We start from the raw sequence: 16964 nt of genomic DNA, 5'->3' as shown, positions 1-16964 counted from the left end.
TGACTGCTTACATTTAGCTGGCACCTACACATCTGTGCTTTTACACAGTAGGGGTACTTTCTGCATTGATCCTCAACTTTTACCCACCAGGACCAGACCATAGCTCGCTCTCAACAATTTTTGAATGGATTATTACCTTGCCTGCGAGTTTCACAACCACCCTGCTGGGAAGGTATGATCTCTGTTCTACAAATAAGGAAACAGAGTCTCAACGAAGGCAAGCAACTCTCCAATAGCCACCCAGTTGGGACCTGGAGGACCTGGGCTTTGAATTTGAGTCTGTCTTCTTCCTGAATTTCCCTCCTTCCTAGTCCTCCAAGCACCTCTTTTCTAAGCTCCTAGGGTTCAAACTCCCAATCTTGCATAAATGTAAGTATGGTTAAAATACTCTCATATTGACTATTTTTGAACCTAGCTGCATGTTGGTTCTGGATTCTTTTATTTTCTTGGCTTTGGGACAGACCGTGATCCAAACCTACCCAGCCTGTTTCACCACATGAAGTCAGGTATGTAGCTGAGAGAGTTCTATACAACAAAGGAAGCTTGTATGAGTTTTCTGTTGCTGCTGTAACAAACTACCACAAACTCAGTCACTTTAAGCCACACAAATGTATTAGTGTGTAGTTCTGGAAATCAGAAAGCTAAAATGAAGGTGTCAGCAAGGTTGCGTTCCTTCTGTAAGCTCTGGGAGAGAATGTCTCCTTGTATGACCAGCCTCTAGGGGCCACCTGCTTTTCTAGACTCATGGTCCCTTCCTCCATCTTCCAAGCTATCTATCAATGTAGTATATTCAAATCAATCTCTTTCTGACTCTCTGGTCTCTGATTCCATGGTGACATCTTCTCTGACTCTGACCCTCCTGCTCCTCTAATAAAGACCCTTAGTGATTATGCTGAGCCCACTGGATGATCCAGGATAATCTACCCACCTCAAAACCCTGAATTATCTATGAGTCTCCTTTTGCTATGTAAGGTAACAAGTTCAGAGGTTCTGGGGATGAGAATGTGGCTATCTTGAGGGACGATTATTCAGCCTACCAGATGGCCTTTGCATTTTGGTTTGATTGACATTCTGGCCATGGCCATTTACAGACCCAGCAACTTGTACCTGACTGAGAGAGTCCATTGATCTCTCCTTTGCAGCATTCATGGGACTTTAAGGCGCCCACAGCTGGGCTCTGTCTCTCAAAATGTGGCCCATGGACTAGCAGCATCTGCATCATTCAGGAGCTTTCAGAAATGCAAATCTTGGGCCCTGTTCCCGGCCCACCAAATCAGGATCTCTGCAGGGGGCTCAGGAAACTGGGCAGCTCAAGTTTGAGAAGCACAGGCCTAGAGGGCTTTCCATTCATCCTCAGTTAATTGGAGTATGCTGCAAACTGACCTGCCTGGGAAGGAGGGGAGGTCTCAGGGCAGAGATAAAGAAGGAAATCAGCTCCTCTTTTCAGCAGCCAGTCTTAGCGTTGATCCTCTTCTGCAAAGTACTCAGGAGCCCATTGCTTTTTCCCTAAGAAAATCTGCTAGGGCTGGTGAAATCCCCTTAAGCCCATCATGAGCAGGAACGGGGGAGCTGGGGAAGAAGAGCTGTACCGGAAACTGAGGAGACCTGAATTCAAATTCCTGCTGTTTCTTTTCCTGGGCCATGTGACCCTGGGCAAGTGGCTTCCCCTTTCTGAAGTTAGGCAGACCTAACTGGGTACAGTACACACCCTTCACTGCTGTCGGAATAAAATGACATGGTAATGCATATTAAGATATCCTATCCAGGTAATAAAGCCTCTGCTGGTTGGAAATGTAGGTTTGTCGGTGCCCATCGAAAGATGAATGGATAAAGAAGATGTGGTTTATGTATACAATGGAATATTACTCAGCCATTAGAAACGACAAATACCCACCATTTGCTTCAACGTGGATGGAACTGGAGGGTATTAAGCTGAGTGAAGTAAGTCAATCGGAGAAGGACAAACAGTGTATGTTCTCATTCATTTGGGGAATATGAATAATAGTGAAAGGGAATATAAGGGAAGGGAGAAGAAATGTGTGGGAAATATCAGAAAGGGAGACAGAGCATAAAGACTTCTAACTCTGGGAAATGAACTAGGGGTGGTGGAGAGGGAGGAGGGCGGGGGGTGGGGGTGAATGGGTGACGGGCACTGAGGGGGACACTTGACGGGATGAACACTGGGTGTTATTCTGTATGTTGGTAAACTGAACACCAATAAAAATTAATTTATTAAAAAAAAAAAAGGAAATGTAGGTTTGCTGACCCAAGCTGGACCGGGGTTTCTTTTTTGGGACAAATGTGACATAGTGCAAAGAGCACTGACTCTGGAATCCAAAGATCAGAGTTTCTATCTCTGACTTTGGGCAAGTCAGCAGACCACTTTGCACCTCAGTTTCCTTATCTGTACCAGGGGGAAAAGAAGACTTTCTTTTCCTGTCTGTCGTCGGGCTGAGATAAACTAATGAACATAAAAATGCCCAGCAGTGAGGAGGAGCTCAGTAAGTGCGTGTGGAATCAGAGGAAACAATTTACGAGGCGAATTAATAGTATCAACAGTGGTGTCAGGGGATCTATTTGACATGCTCAGGAGAACAAACTTCCCCAGTGCGTTAGCGGCCTCTATTTGTTTTACCAACAAGTCCTGTTCCAATTATGGGTGAGTCATCTCTTTGTGAGCACAGGTCTGAACTGGACCTCAGTTTGGCAACATTTCCTTAGCCAGGACTACAAGTTACTAATGTCCTTGAAAGAATGAAAATAGTCATTTAGTTTGGATTACGGCCACATGAAGACTTTTCACAACTCCCGATCCCCCGGAGTAGGAGGATGCTCAACTGTCCCTGCTCCTGTGCTCTGAGGTTCACAGGGTTGCAGGCCTTGACTTTGGGGGCCCACGCCAATTTATAGTGAAAGAAATTTCAAGCTGAAGTTTGACACATGGTGCAGGATACCCTCCAGAGAAGGGTTGGTTCTTACCAGCATCTCTTTGTGTTGGCAGAATGGGGTCATAGCAAAGGAGAATATCCAGCTTTGGAGTTGGACCAGCCTTTGTTTGAATCCTGACTCTGCTGCCCTCTAGCAGTGACCTTGTGCCTTCGTGAGCCTCAGTTTTCTCATCTGTAAAATGGGTTCCATAACACCCACTGGAGGCTGGTGAAATGGACATGAATGCTTACATAACAGGTACCCACTCCATATCCTGGGCTGTCATATGCCTGGGCCCATCCCTGTATCTCCTTTCAGCTCCTGTCACCCCAATGAAGAACACTGACCTTTGCGGACCTATGTGCCAGAAACAGAATAAATTTATTGTCATCTTTGTTGCCAAATGCCTGGCACACAGTAGGTACTCTATGGGCATTGGTTGGTTGAATCTCTGAGTAGCTGATCCAAGCAAATCACTTAGGAGAATCAAAGCAATGAGCTGTATAAACCAAATGGTCTGGTTACTTCTCCAGCCCTTCCTCAATTGGGCAGACGTCTGATTGATGCACTCATGACTGGCCACAGTGGCCCCCGAACAGCCACTATCAGAATCAGTCTGACATTGGTCAATTTGGATATCTCCAGACCTGAGCAGAGTTTACATTTGATTCCCTAAACTAATTTCCCCGAAGTAAAATCACTGGTAGAGTTCTTTTCATGTTCCTTGTATAAATGTCTATTTAATCACCATCCTGTCTCCCGCACTTCAGTAACTTGTACATTTCCCCCTTAATCACTGTTCTGCTCTGCAAAGAAAAGAGATGGTTGGCTGAAAAGCCCAGGCCATCTGCAGTAGTTAAGCCCTATTTTCCCCTGACTGCTCAGTTGGACGGAGAACTTCTCAGCTAAGTCCCTTTGGTCATTTGGCACGTACCCTCATTTCACAGAGGAAGATCCTGAGGCCAAAGTCACAGGGCTGGTCAGGGCAGCGCTGAGGCTGGCTTGGTTTTCCCAGTGCCTCCCCCACCTCCCACCCACACTGCTCCTTCTCCATCCAGCTGCATGCACCTTTGTGGTCCTGAGGACTTGGGTTCAAATTCTGGCTTTGCTACCTGCTGGCTCTGTGACTCCAGGCAGACTACAATCCCTCCCCAAACTTCAGTTTCCCATCTGTAAAATGTGAATGATCACACAACCTTTTAGGGTTATTGCGAGAACTGAGATGGCACGCAGTGTGCCCAGCCCAGAACTAGCGTATCACAGCTGCCCAACGCTATTTGCCTTCATCCTGCACTCGGAACGCTCCCTACAAGTAATAATAACCGAAATAGCTCACATTTATTGAGTCCTTTACTTGGTGCCAGAAACTGTTCTAAGCACTTTACATGTATTAGCTCATTTACGCCTCTTTCTCTAAAGGCAAAAGTATCTTTCTTGCCTCCCTAAAGCCATCCATCCTCACAACTACTGGACTGCCTGGCCTAGCACCATTTCAACCAAATTTGCTGATTTTAAACAATATGTTGCTAAAATGATTTCTTGTTTTCTGTTGCTGGCTCCGAGCAGCCAGCCTGCTCGCTGTGACAAAGTGTGATGAAACCAAATGCTGTCTCCTTGGCTTTTAGTACATATGACTATTGCAAAATCTGGACTCAAGATTGACCCCAGCAAAAATGGGTAAGAAAAAGGGTAGAGTGCAGGGAGGAATGTCCCTGGTGCAGTGAAGAACGGGGGAAGGACACGGATGACACAGATGGGACCCTCCATGGTCTAACAGCCAATAGCGAAAGAAGTCAGAGATTTGCTACAAAGATTAAAAACTTAGTTTGGCCCCCAGGCAACCATCACTGGCAGTGATTACCACACCTCTGCACTACTCCTCCTCAGCACCTCCAGTCCCTCCCTACAAATACCCCAAACCATGCTCAGGGCCTAGAAGCCTGTGCTCAATCTCATTGTTTCCCACCTCTGTACTCACATTTGTATATGCTGTCACTGCTCCCTGAAATCCCCACTCTTTCCTTCTTTACCTTGGAACTCCTACTTACCCTTTAAGACTCAGTTCAGATGTCACCTCCTCCGGGAAGCCATCAGAGGTCCCTAGTCTGACCTGGGTACTCCTCTAAGTCCACATCACACCTCTGCACTCTATACTGGCATCTGGTCACACATCTCTTTCCTCAAAAATAATTAACGAAGGACACACACCAAGCCTTATTTAGTTTTATATCCCTGGCAGCTAGTACAAAGCTTCACATACAGGTGACACTCTAGGCTCTGGTTGATTGAATGAATGAACCAGGAAATGAGCCTATTCCCACTCAGGTAAGCGGTCATAATAAGAGGAGATGATCATTATAGGGAGAATAATTAGTAAGTGCTACCCCCAGATATGAGGACTCTGCCAATATCTATCCAAATTATACAGTAGCTCTCATATATTGGGCACCTGCAGCTATGCAGGCGTGAGCCAGCCCCTGCACACATGTGGTCTTTGTCCAGCAGCGTGAGGCAGGCATTATCACCAGAGGTGTGAGAGTGAAGCGCCCTCCCAGGCGCACATCTAGGAGGGAACAGAGCCAAAAGTCTGTGCTAGGTCCGCCCGACACCTTCGCTTGAGCCGGGCCTCCTCCCAGAGAGGATCACTGCTCCTTGTTTTTGCAGCACATCCTGATAGGCCTCTCTGTCTGTCCCTGTTCCCAACTTCTTGGTCCCTCTCTGGAGGCTCCAGTCCCAGCTAGCTCCACTCCCAGGATGACCCAGGAGGGCCAGAGTGTGTGTGCTGGTGGTGCAGGTGCCAGAGGAGGTCCAGGGCTTGGGCCAGGCAAACAACATGGGCATTCAGAAGCAAGAGCTGCTTTGACTGGCAGTGGAGTGATTAACCCTTGCACAACTGTAACAAACAGAGGAGCTGCAAGTAAACATATCCCCAATGGACCAATTGGCAGACACACCTCTTTACAATACTCTTCTCTCCCCTGCCAAGTTTATTTCCAGACAGGAGACTAGCTAGATGGAATGAGACTTCGGGGACAGCTGGCACATCCCCCCAAAAGGCATCCCCTGAAGTCATATTCTTCACCTGTTGCACAGTTCTCTTAGGGCTTGGTAAGCATGGGGATGTGGGGGAGTGTTTTGTATGTAGCTCTCCATTCTCTGTCTCTAACACAAAAAGTAATAAATGCCCAGAAACTGCCCAGGCATTTCCTTAGTAGAGATGCCTGCCACTGGTGTTCCCTGGAGAAATTAAGCCAAGAGTCTTGGCGCGGGTCTTCCAGGACAACAAGTCTTGGGGGTACCTGGTGAAGGGGTTCATTCTCCAGGCCTTTCCTCAACACTTATGTGTCAGCCTCTGTGCTGGAGAGGTTGGGGAAATCATATGTGACTCCGGACGGGGTCTAGAGTGGGGAACAGTCACGGACCAGTAGGTGTGAAGACTGACACCTAAAGGAGGTGATAGGGGGGCAGAAAGGAAGAAGGCATCAGTTGCTGGTTGATGAGAGGAGGAGAGTGTGGCAGTCAGGACAGGCTCCAAAGCAGAAGAAACCCCAGGTCTGGATGCTGAAGGATGAGTAGTGTCCTGCGGCAGACAAAGCAGTGTGTGTGTGTGGTTGTGTGCAGGGAGAGGGGGCATAGAGGGCAGGGAGCACTTATAGCAGCAGAAGAAGGCAGAGTGGCTTGGGGAGCGGTGGTTCAGCTGTTGTAAGCTGTTTGCAGAACTTAAGGATGTGGTACCAGAGTGGACAGGAGGTGAGGCAGGGCATAGGTGCAGAGTCTGAGGGCAAGGGGTCTACTGAGGGGTTTTAAGAAGGGGGATGACATGCTTCAGGTGGAACTTTAGAACTACTCTGGCTATAGCATAGGGAATGGATGAAAAGAGGAGCGGCAATGAGCTGGAGGCGAACAGACCAATTAGGAGATGGATGTCATTTAAAGGCAACATTTTTATAGGAGCCAGCACAGTTTTAAGAGCTCCTCCCTCATTATACGCATGCATATACACATCTGTCTATCTATCGATTGATCCATCCATCCATCCATTTACACACAACAAATATGGTGCATTTGTTACCTCCACTAGATGGAGTAGGAAACTAAAGAACAGAGAGGCTAAGCTACTTGCCCGGAGGGCACACAGTAAGTGGTGGTCTCAGGATTTGAATCATCAGGGTGGCTTGAGCATTCATGGTCTTACCCACTGCACTATGGTGCCACTCCACCAAAGATGACAAAGATCTGAGTCAGGTTGGTGTAATTAGAGGAAAATATTCCTGATGGCCTGCGCTGTATTTGATGCTCTTCTGAAATAGCTTCCAGCTTCCATGGATAAAGGGATATGGCCTTTAATTCTGAGGTCTTTGGTAAAAAAACAAAACAAAACAAAACAAAAAAAACCCTACAGCATGAAATGTTAAGGGGCTGGAAAGTTAAGGGGCAGGGTCATGAAAGGAAGCCACTGGGGGGGGGGGGGTCACTTGAGTCCCTAGGGAACACATATTTGGGGAAGGGAGGTATTTCTTTTGTTTATGTGTGTGTATGTGTTTGTGTGTGTGTGTGTGTGTGTGTGTGTGTGTGTGTGTGTATCTGCAAGCTCTCCAGCTGAAGGAAGACAGGGTGCAGGTGAGTAAGAGGAGGGTGTACCTCAGTGGGAAGGGTCCAGGTTGCTTCAACTCATGGCCATACCTGCTGGGGAGACTGAGGCCAGGTGGTTCCTGAAGGTGCTGTATGTTTGGAGGTGGAGGTGGGTTAGGCACCTGTATCATGTGCCCAAGGCTATGACTGCACCCCCTGAGGCAACTCCCCTTTCCACTCTCCCAATCACACTCTAAGGAGGAATGGGAGCTGGCAGGGGTTAGGGAGGGCAAGAGTCCTACACAGGGATCTTCTAATAGCAAAGAGGCTCCGGCTCAGAGAAGAAGGCTACATGTGGTTTCTGTGTAATACAGCTGATGCTATGCAAAGTTGGACTTCCAACCTACTGGCTCTGAGCTTCGAACAGCATTGTGGAACCTCCTCTTCCTCATCTATAAAACGGGAATAAAACTAAACGCATTGCTAACGCAGCATTGCGTGAATGTCAAAAGTGAATAGTGGCTGTTAGCCGGCAGTGCTGCACACTTTGTATAGCCATCATCAGATGTGCACGATTCTATTTGGCGGGCTGTGTTGCTGATAGCTGAATATAAATTGAACTTCAGTCTCATGTTAGTGGCTGCTAGTTAGTGGTCAGCCAAACAACAAACAAGGCATCGCTAGTCTCATTCCTTCATCTCTGTAGAACTTGGCGTTGCATTTGAAGTCTGAAAGGAGTCACTTAGAAGCACATAGGTAGCAGCATGTGTTTGCTGAAGTAGGCAGAGGAGCCACTGGGTAGGGATTCCTCAAAGGCAGGCTGAAAAGCCCAGGACACAAGGGATATTTGGGGAATGGGTAAGTCAGGGCTGCTCTACATAAGGCAAAGCAAGGAGAGCAAGACCGAAGCCCAGGGTCACCATCCTTGACAAGGACTAGCCCAATTAGCCAATCGGAGGCCTGGCATGACTGGCATCTGAGCCCACACCTGTTGGAACGATGGTATCTCTTCACCATCACAGGAAAAGCGCTGTCAGATACAAGGCTGTCAGGAGTGAGGCAAAGGGGCTGGTAAAATCATCACCAGAGCATTACAGATAAGCACAAACCTTCCCCGCTCTAGTGGAAAAACCCAAACCCACCTAAGGGGCATTTACACACGAATGACTGGACAGGCTTGTGCCACGCTGGGGTTTGGCACCAGAACTCCTCCACGGCAGACCGCACGAGGCAGATACCTTCTGTCTGACAGCTGCATTATCCAGACCCACAGCGTGGGGGAACCAGCACAGCAAATGGTTTACAAACCCCGAACACAGCTTCTCCTGGCCCCTGCTGTTCACATCAATATCTCTATGAGGCTGCTTTCCCCACTGCAGGGTGGTGGCTTCTCTAGAGCCGGACCCATACTCACTCACTCCGTGAGGTCAAAGACCCCACTGACGCCCACCACTGCAATTCCCCCTGGATGCCTAAGACAGAGCTTTTACAACGCACCGGAAGAGGCTGCAGAGTACCCCCACCTAACTGGCTCGTTTCGGTGTTGGTTAATATTCTGGGCGTTTCCTCCAAAGTCTCCCTAGATTCCAATGTTTTGGAACTCAGGCATAAGCTGCTTAGAGCAGTGCGATTCTGCTGATGGCCCATTTCTGAAGAGCTTCCTGCTGGTTTTCCCAAAGACCACAAACCCAGAAGTAAAACACGCATCCCTCTCGTCCCATCCCTTCACCCGAGACACAGGGCAGGTGCCTGGGGTCCTGTGCACCTGCGGGGGGCGGGGGGGGGTCCGGGACGAAGAGGTCTCGCATTCACAAGAGGGGACCAGAAGGAGCAGAGCTGAGGGTCTGGGGGCTGACGAAGGCGAGAGCCGGACAGGTGAGCGAGGTCACGCCTCCTACAGTTACGTCCAACTTGCCACGACCTGGAGGACGAGCGAGGCTCGGGGGACCTAAGAGTGGGTTCGGCCTCGGCCTCGGCCTCGGCCTCGGCATCCCGGAATGATGTCACCGCAAGCGGCCGGGTGTGCTACCCTGGGGGGTGGGGAGGGCCTACTGAGTCTGGAGCGCGGGGCGGGGGGGGGGGGCGGGGAGCGGAGGGAGCGGGTCCGCGCGGAGGGCGACTCACGGAGGAGAAGTTGTGCGGGCCGCAGAGCTCGCCGCGGTACTTGCAGGAGAGCAGCATGTCCTCCAGCTGGTGGCCCAGGCGGTCCATGAAGGCGGCGCTGATGCCCTCGAAGTGGCGCGGCGGCAGGAAGAGGCGGAAGTCGGCCAGCTTGCGGAACCACTGGCGGCGCGGCTCGTCGCCCCGCAGCAGCTCGCTGACCAGCGGGCGCGCGGTGCGGTTGGGCAGCAGCAGCCCGAGCCAGTGGCCGGCGTAGTAGAGGTCCCCCTTGGAGAGGCGCGGGAAGCGCAGCGGGTTGTTGTTGCACACGGTGACGGCGGGGAAGGGCAGCTGGCGGCTCCACTCGCGGTGCACCCGCGTGTGCGACGGGAAGCTGAGCCAGTAGAGCAGGCGGTTCGAGGACCAGGACAGCAGCAAGCCGAGGGACGTGCAGAAGGCCAGCACCCACAGCGCGCGCCGCTGGAAGGAGCCCCCCGCCGCCGTGCGCCCGGCGCACATGTGCCGCAGCCCGTGCAGCTTAGCGCGGCTCAGCGACGGCCGCCCCCTGCGGGCGACCCCCGGCCCCGGCAGCGCCCGCTCGCGCGCGCCGCCCCGGTCGCCCCCGGGCTGCCCCGCCGCCGCCACGGCCGCCGGCGCCGGCTCCTCGCGGGCCATGCGGAAGCGTCCCGGGCCGGTGAGCGCGGCCGCGGGCAGCCGGGCTGCGCCGCTCCGGCTCATTCATTCAGCCCGCGGCTGGCGGCAGCGGCGGCGGCCCCGGCCGGGCGGAGCCGCCATGGGAGTCCGCAACAGCAGTGGAAGCAGCAGCAGCAGCAGCAGCAGCGGCGGCGGCCGCCGCGCGCAGCCCGCGCCAGGGAAGCGTACGCCCGAAAGGAGCTCCGGTGGCGCGGCATGCCCGCCCGCCCGCCGCCGCCGCCGCCGCCTCCGCGGGCGCCCGCCCGGGACCGAGCGCCGCCTGGGCCCGCCGGCCCTGGCCCTGGCGTCTGCCGAGCGCCCCCCGGGCTCTCCGGGCCCCTAGTCTTCCTGGAGGGCGCCTGGCCCCGCCGCTACCTCTAGAGGGGCCCCACCGGGCGCCGCCTCCCCGGTGCCGGGCGCTGCGCCCGCGCCCGCCTCCCCTCGTCTTGGACCCCGGGGGACCCCGCGCCGCGTCCCCCCTGCGCCGCCTAACCCCAGCTTTTACGCTGGTCTGGGGAGAGCAGCCACGCGGCCACCATCCCTGATCTGGACATCCCCAGGGGCCCGGCCAGCCCAGCCCGTAGCCCCGCGGCGCTGGGACCCGAGGGAGAAGGCGCCGGGGAACGAGCGCCCCCAGAGGCCGCCGCGGCGGCTGGGCTCGGGCTCGGGCTCGGCTCGGGCGCGGGCGCGGGCTCGGGCCCGGGCGCGGCGGGCGGGGCGGGCGGGGCGGGGCGGGGCGGGGTGGGTGTGCACCCGGGCCAGGGGTCGCTCAGCGGCTGTTGCGCTCTTTCCCTCCCCGGCGCGATCCGTCCGCCGCGCCCCGGGCTGCGCTCGGCGGAGACCCTCGAGGGCTCCCCCAAGGCCCGCGCCTGAGCCCTGCGTGCGACGCGCCCGCCCTCGCCCTCGCCCTCGCCCTCGCCCGGGGCTGGGGGCTTCTCGGGGCGTCCTGCGGAGGGCGGCCTGCTGCGGGGCCCTCCCGGGCTGCTGGCCCGAGGAAAGTGTCCCTGCTCCCTTCCACTCTCCCGGGCGCCTCGGCTCTCCAGAAAAGGCCGGCCTCCGTGTCCCCTGCCTGGTCTTCTCCCTGCCCCGGCGGCGCCAGGAGCGGGGCACTGCGGAGCCCCGGCTGCACCTCTCGGCGGGGTGACCGGGACTCGCTGCTCCGCGCGTCCTGCTCTCCGGGCTGCGAGCCCGCGGCGGCTGCGGGGCGGCGGGGCGGCGGGGCGGCGGCGCGGGCTGCGCTCCTCTCCCGGCTGCCCGGCCCTCCTCGGGCCGCGGGCGAACTTGGGCAGCGGCCGCGCGACGCCGGCGCGGCTGGGTTTCAAGCACCTGCTCCTCAGCTCGCGGCCCGCACGGCTCCGGGCGGGCGGGGCGGCGGCGGCGAGCGTGTGCGCTCCTGGAGACGCGGTGCTGACGCGCCCGGCTCCTCCTCGCTGCATTTTAATTCCCGGCCACTGTGGCCGCTGCACACCGAGCAGGGAGCCTCTCGCCGGAGCCGGCCGGGCGGGGGATGCGCTGCACAGATGTGCCAGAGGGTGCGGGCTGCGGGGAGAGATGGGGGGGGGGGTGGGAATCGTCGCGAAGCCATGTGTAGACAAGTGTGAGAACACCTCGGGCTGGGAGATGGGCTGCAGAGAGTGAGCTGCCGAGTAGTGTGGGCATGTGAACAAGTGTGTGAGGGGGGCGTCGCACAGAGTGTGGGTAGGTGTGTGTGCATGTGCTGAACGGGTATTTCTGTGCATCCCGTGCATGTGAGCTTATCTGCAGATGATGTACTGTGGCTACCTGAGTGGGTGTGGTGTGTGTAGGATAGGGTTCTGTGATGGTGTGTGTGTTCTCTGTGTGTGGGTGTGTGTGTGCACTGGGTGGTGGGTATGAATGGGTGTGTTGATGTGCAGATGCATAGCAGAGTTTCTGGATGTGGTGGGTGTGTTTTGCATGCGTGTCTGGGTGTGTGGTACGTGAGTTCAGGTGCTAGGAGTGGTGATTGGGCCTCTGGCAAGGTGGGCTCTGCCTCTTGGGAGCTTCCCAGGTGTGCAGCGCCCCCCACCCACCCCCCAGCCCCACCACCAAGGGTCTGCTGCTCAGCCCTAGAGCGCTCAGCCAGCACAGCTCTCCTAGGAGGGCAGCAGGGAGGAGTGTGGCTTCCCAGGACAGGAGGCTCCATCTCCGCCATTCACCTGTGAGCCTACAGTGTAAGGGCTCATGATGTCACACACACACACACCCCACCCCGGGCAGGCTCAGGGGCTCCCACTAACCCTCAGGCACCTTTGGATGATTTTATTTAGCCTTTGTAATATTCTACTTTGGTGTGTTTGGGACGATGGATGAAGCACATAGTGTACTGCTAGCTCCATGTCACAGGTGAGACTAGGGAGGACAAGTACGTGGCCAAAGTCATACAGCCTGCAAGCGACAGACTGGGATTCTGCACCCAGGTGCCCAAAGCCCTGGCTCTTTCTACCGCACCCCATAGCTTTACAGTTTGCACTGTGGGCCAGGCGCCTTGAGGGCGGAGCTGGAATCCTGCAGCTCTCGCAGCTACCTGGCAATGAATGTGTGCCACTCAGACCTCGGATTGACCCCCTGAAGCCTTAACGGAAGAAGTAATGCTTCAGCCCCATTATTCCATGGGATAGAGGGGTTTTCCAGAGAGTGGGTTTTGATGGGGGCTGTAGCGGGGTAGAGACAGTGTGAAAAAGATCCCAAAGGTGGGAGGGCACTTAGTGAAGTAGCGGGATTTGGGATTTGGGCCCGGAGAGGAATTTCACCTACTTTATGATGACTTCTTAGGGGTGCTTCTGGCAAATCTGTTGAATGAGCCCAGAGTGTCTGAGTGGTACTGGGTGGGCTTTCCCTCTTCATTGACCTGGAGGGCATTCTGTCAGCTTGACAGCTCCCTGCATTGGGTCTCTGGAGAAGAGGATATCTGAGCCCCACTCATCCTCACTCACCCCCGTACATAAACACACGTGCACCTGCCTCACACACGCATCACACACACACCTGGAGACTCGTCTCATTCACCAGCAGAAAAAGCTACTGAAGTGGTTTTTTCTATTTTGGATTCTGTTCCTTGAAGCTGTCTGTTGCTGGCTTTGGGGGGAAGGTTCTGAATCTGCCAGGTTTATGGGGTTTCTATCAGAGGCTCCCAGCCTGGTCCTAACGTTCCGTTCCTGTAAGTTGCCACAGTGATACGTATCCCAGCTAAGGTGGAGCTTGTGAGCTCAGCAGCGCAGTTGCTGAAGAGGCAGCCAGTGCAAGCACATCACATCTTCCAGAGTCCTAACTCTGGCCTGGCACAGAGATCTGTCTTAAAGAAACCTTTAGGATGTTCTATGTTTCTGATACCTTCAGGGCTGCGGGTTGTTTCTTTCCTGGCAGTTTCCCTCTTGAAATGTACACCTGCTGTTGTTGGTTGCCCAGATGTCTTCTGTGCCATGGGTTTTCCTGTTAATTCTCCAGATGGGTTGCTCTTCCAGAGAGGGGAGAGGTATCCTGAGTAGGCTCCAGGCTCTTGGCACAGAAATCCAGCAGGAGGCACAGGGTGGCTAGTGACCCTAGCAAAGATCAGTGGCACTCTCTATGGCGTACGTATGCAGTGAGTTCCCTACCCCCATGCACCCCCACCCCCCACCTGGACCAATACTTCCACCAGCTCAGCAAACTCCACTCTTTCTTCAAGCCCCAGCTTAAGCATCACCTCCCGGGAAATTGGAGCCATCATGGCCCTTGCAGTAGTACCTTTCAACTATGTATGTCCAGGGTATTCTTTTGGACATGAACCCTTTGAGGACAGAGACTACACCTCACTCATGTTTGTGTCCCTCCCTCTTAGCACAGTGCCTGGCACACTGACAAAGCACCCTGAGACAGGAGGAGGGGAAAGGAACTAGGATTTCTTGAATATTTCTGTATGTCACACATTGAATTGGACATGTAAATGTATTTAATTTCTCACTCCAATCCCGCAACGGAGGAATTTTGGTTCTCTTTATATATTTGTGAACTAAGGGCTCAGAACTAAACTCTAACTCATTCCAAAGCCCAAGATTTTCCCTTTCCACCATGCTTCTTGCAAAAGTATAATAATAATAATAATAATAAACAGATAATAAAATAAATATAGGACTTCCTAAGCACTAGGGCCTGTTCTAAGTTACTTACACTAAAGACAAGTGTTCCAAGTATTTAATCCTCAAAAGATTGTATGAGGTGGATATTATTATTTTCTGTACTTCAAAGCAGAGGAATCCTTACCACATAGAGGTAGAGCTACTCACCCTAAGCCACACAGCTACTAAGCTGCAGAGCAGCCTTTGAATCCAAGCAGTCTGGCTCCAGCTCCCGTGGTCTCAAACCCTACCCCATATCATCTCTGCTCTATTGAATGACAGCAAATGAGAATTAGCTTTCCTGTCCTGGAAGACTCGCTTGGCCAGAAAAACAAATTCGCAAGGCAGCGCATGAGCTGACCCACATAACCTCTCCACCAAGAAATTAGAATTTAACATTGTGATTTGCCAATAATAAGCTTTCAAGAAAATCTTCCTTTTCTTGTTTATCTCCAAAACATCTGTTGCTCACACCTGGAATCCTGGCCTTTTCTTCTGTGCGATGTTTGTGTGCAGTGACAGCAAGGCCTCTACTTACTGGCCAGCCAGCCCACTTCCCAGGACGGGACTACCACCACTAATTATGAGCTCTTTCTCAAATCCAATGAGTTTGTTGGGAGGGGGAGGCCGATTTCAACCAGTGTGATTTTCTGGTTCTTATAATCCAATTTTCGGAGCTGATCCTTGTTGACTTAATCAGGCTTCACCGGAGCCCCCAACATTCCTGTTCACCCCTAATCCCTCCTACTCAGGGGTCAGGCATTGGAAAGTGTCTGAGGAGCCAGCTCGCCCTGCTCCTTACCTGCTGTAGGAATCCCTCCTACACACCCTTTTAGGAACTGTCCACTGGTAACTGGTTCTATTCTGGAACATCTGGCAGTGTTTGAAGCTCCTTCCTTTCGTCAAATTGGAATCTGTCGTTTTGTTCATTTCTCTCATTTCCCCTAATTTATCTCTGGAGACCTGCACAAATAAGTTTGATCTCTCTTGCACATGGGAACCCTTCAAAAATACTTTACCCAATCAGAGTACATTGATGCTGAAAGGGGTTCCAGCAGTCTGCCCACCTAACAAACTCTTCAAGATAAGTCTTCTCTTCTCAGGCAAAGCATCACCCGTTCCTACAACTGTTACTCCTGTGCTTGTGCTCTCGAAGTGGGATCTTGGAGGTCAACATCCTTAAAATGTGACCACCAACCCCTGCAGAGTATGAGCACACCAAGCCTTTCACTATGGTGGTGGTGTGTTCTTATTTGCCCTCTTACCTCTGGGATGTAGTGGACATAGTGGGTGGGGAGAGGGGATATAACGATGGGTTCTGGGTGGCTCTGCTTAGGATGCCAAATGCACTCTTTTAGGACTCCGCTGCGCTGCTCATTGTAATGAGCCAATATGACTTTTAGCACTAAAGTCCACTGATCTTATGGGGTAGTGGGCTTTTGTGGGTTTGCCTGTGTACCCAAATCTTTTTCTCTCTTTTTTCCCCATCTCTGTACTGACTTTGGCTCTCTGTCACTCTGCCTCCCTCTTCCTCCTCCTTCTCTTTTCTCCTTCTTATCTTTCTGTCCCCTTTCTCTTCTCCTGACCTCTTCCTGAGATCTAGTGGTCCTATCTGATACCTCTTTAGTTCATATTATTGGTGGCCTCTATGCTGGCCATCATAGAGGTGGCTGCAATGTCACAGGACCTGAGCAAATGTCCAAGTAGTCATGCTAGGAATTCCTGCACTGATGGAAAGATCAAGGAGAACCCCTTCACCATGGTCTTAGCACATTGCACAAAAACTTTACTCTCCCACGCCTCCCACCCTCTACCATGGGGCTGGCATTGGAGTTGCTTGTCCATCTTGCCTTTCTCTGTGCTTCAGTATGTCCACTGTTTTTCTCCCTGCATGGTCTTCTTGTATTACACTTGACTTCTCCTAGTTTTCTCTTTTTCTGGGCTCTTTCTTAGACTCCCCAGACTATCTATCTATCTATCTATCTATCTATCTATCTATCTATCTTGCCCTTTGGCCATCCTCATTTTATTGGAATTCAAACTCTCAGCTGCCCAATCTTCACCAGCACTAAATCAAAGACGTAAGAGGGCCCACACCTACCAGAGAAAGATCAGGAGCTGGAAGGACGGGTCCAGAGTAGAGGGCAGGTAGGATGCTCCCCAGAGCTGGAGGGAGATCGGGTGAAGCCCAGTGCTCTACCTTGAATGGCAAATCCTGAGAGCTGGGAGCTGGATATTCAATCTAATTTAACCCCTTCACCCTCAGGGGAGGAAGTCAAGGTCCAGAGAGGGGAAAGGCTTGCTGTAAATCATATAGACTGTTACTAAAAAAAATGTAGAATGAGAATCTAAATTCCAACTTCCAGTTCATTCTCTGCTCACCCTGAGAAATAACTTTTTAAAAATCCATTTTGAAATCCGTAATGTATTCACATGGTTCTAAAAGGACAAAAGAATAAAGAGTCTATTAGAAAGTCTCTCTACCCCTTCCCCTCCCCTGGCCACCCATTTTTCCTCCCCAGAGGCAACTTAGGCCATCAATTTGTTGTATAATCT

The 16964-nt window shown here is 52.7% G+C and overlaps 1 protein-coding gene across 2 annotated transcripts in view; it reads right to left on the bottom strand.

The window, feature by feature from the left end:
* Positions 1–16964, bottom strand: part of ASIC2 (acid sensing ion channel subunit 2) — a 999134-nt gene that overhangs the window by 250801 nt on the left and 731369 nt on the right. Inside the window, exon 1 of one of the 2 annotated variants that reach the window (XM_055325625.1) lies at positions 9625–10338. The exons of the other annotated variant lie outside the window; for it this stretch is intronic. Coding sequence (XP_055181600.1) covers positions 9625–10338 — 714 coding nt within the window. Of the gene's footprint in view, positions 1–9624; positions 10339–16964 lie in introns of those variants that run through there. 2 annotated transcript variants of the gene reach the window in all.

The sequence above is a fragment of the Nyctereutes procyonoides genome, unplaced genomic scaffold (genome assembly GCF_905146905.1).
Source record: "Nyctereutes procyonoides isolate TBG_1078 unplaced genomic scaffold, NYPRO_anot_genome, whole genome shotgun sequence".
Lineage (NCBI taxonomy): Eukaryota > Metazoa > Chordata > Mammalia > Carnivora > Canidae > Nyctereutes > Nyctereutes procyonoides.
This window is presented reverse-complemented; position numbering and strand designations above follow the sequence as displayed.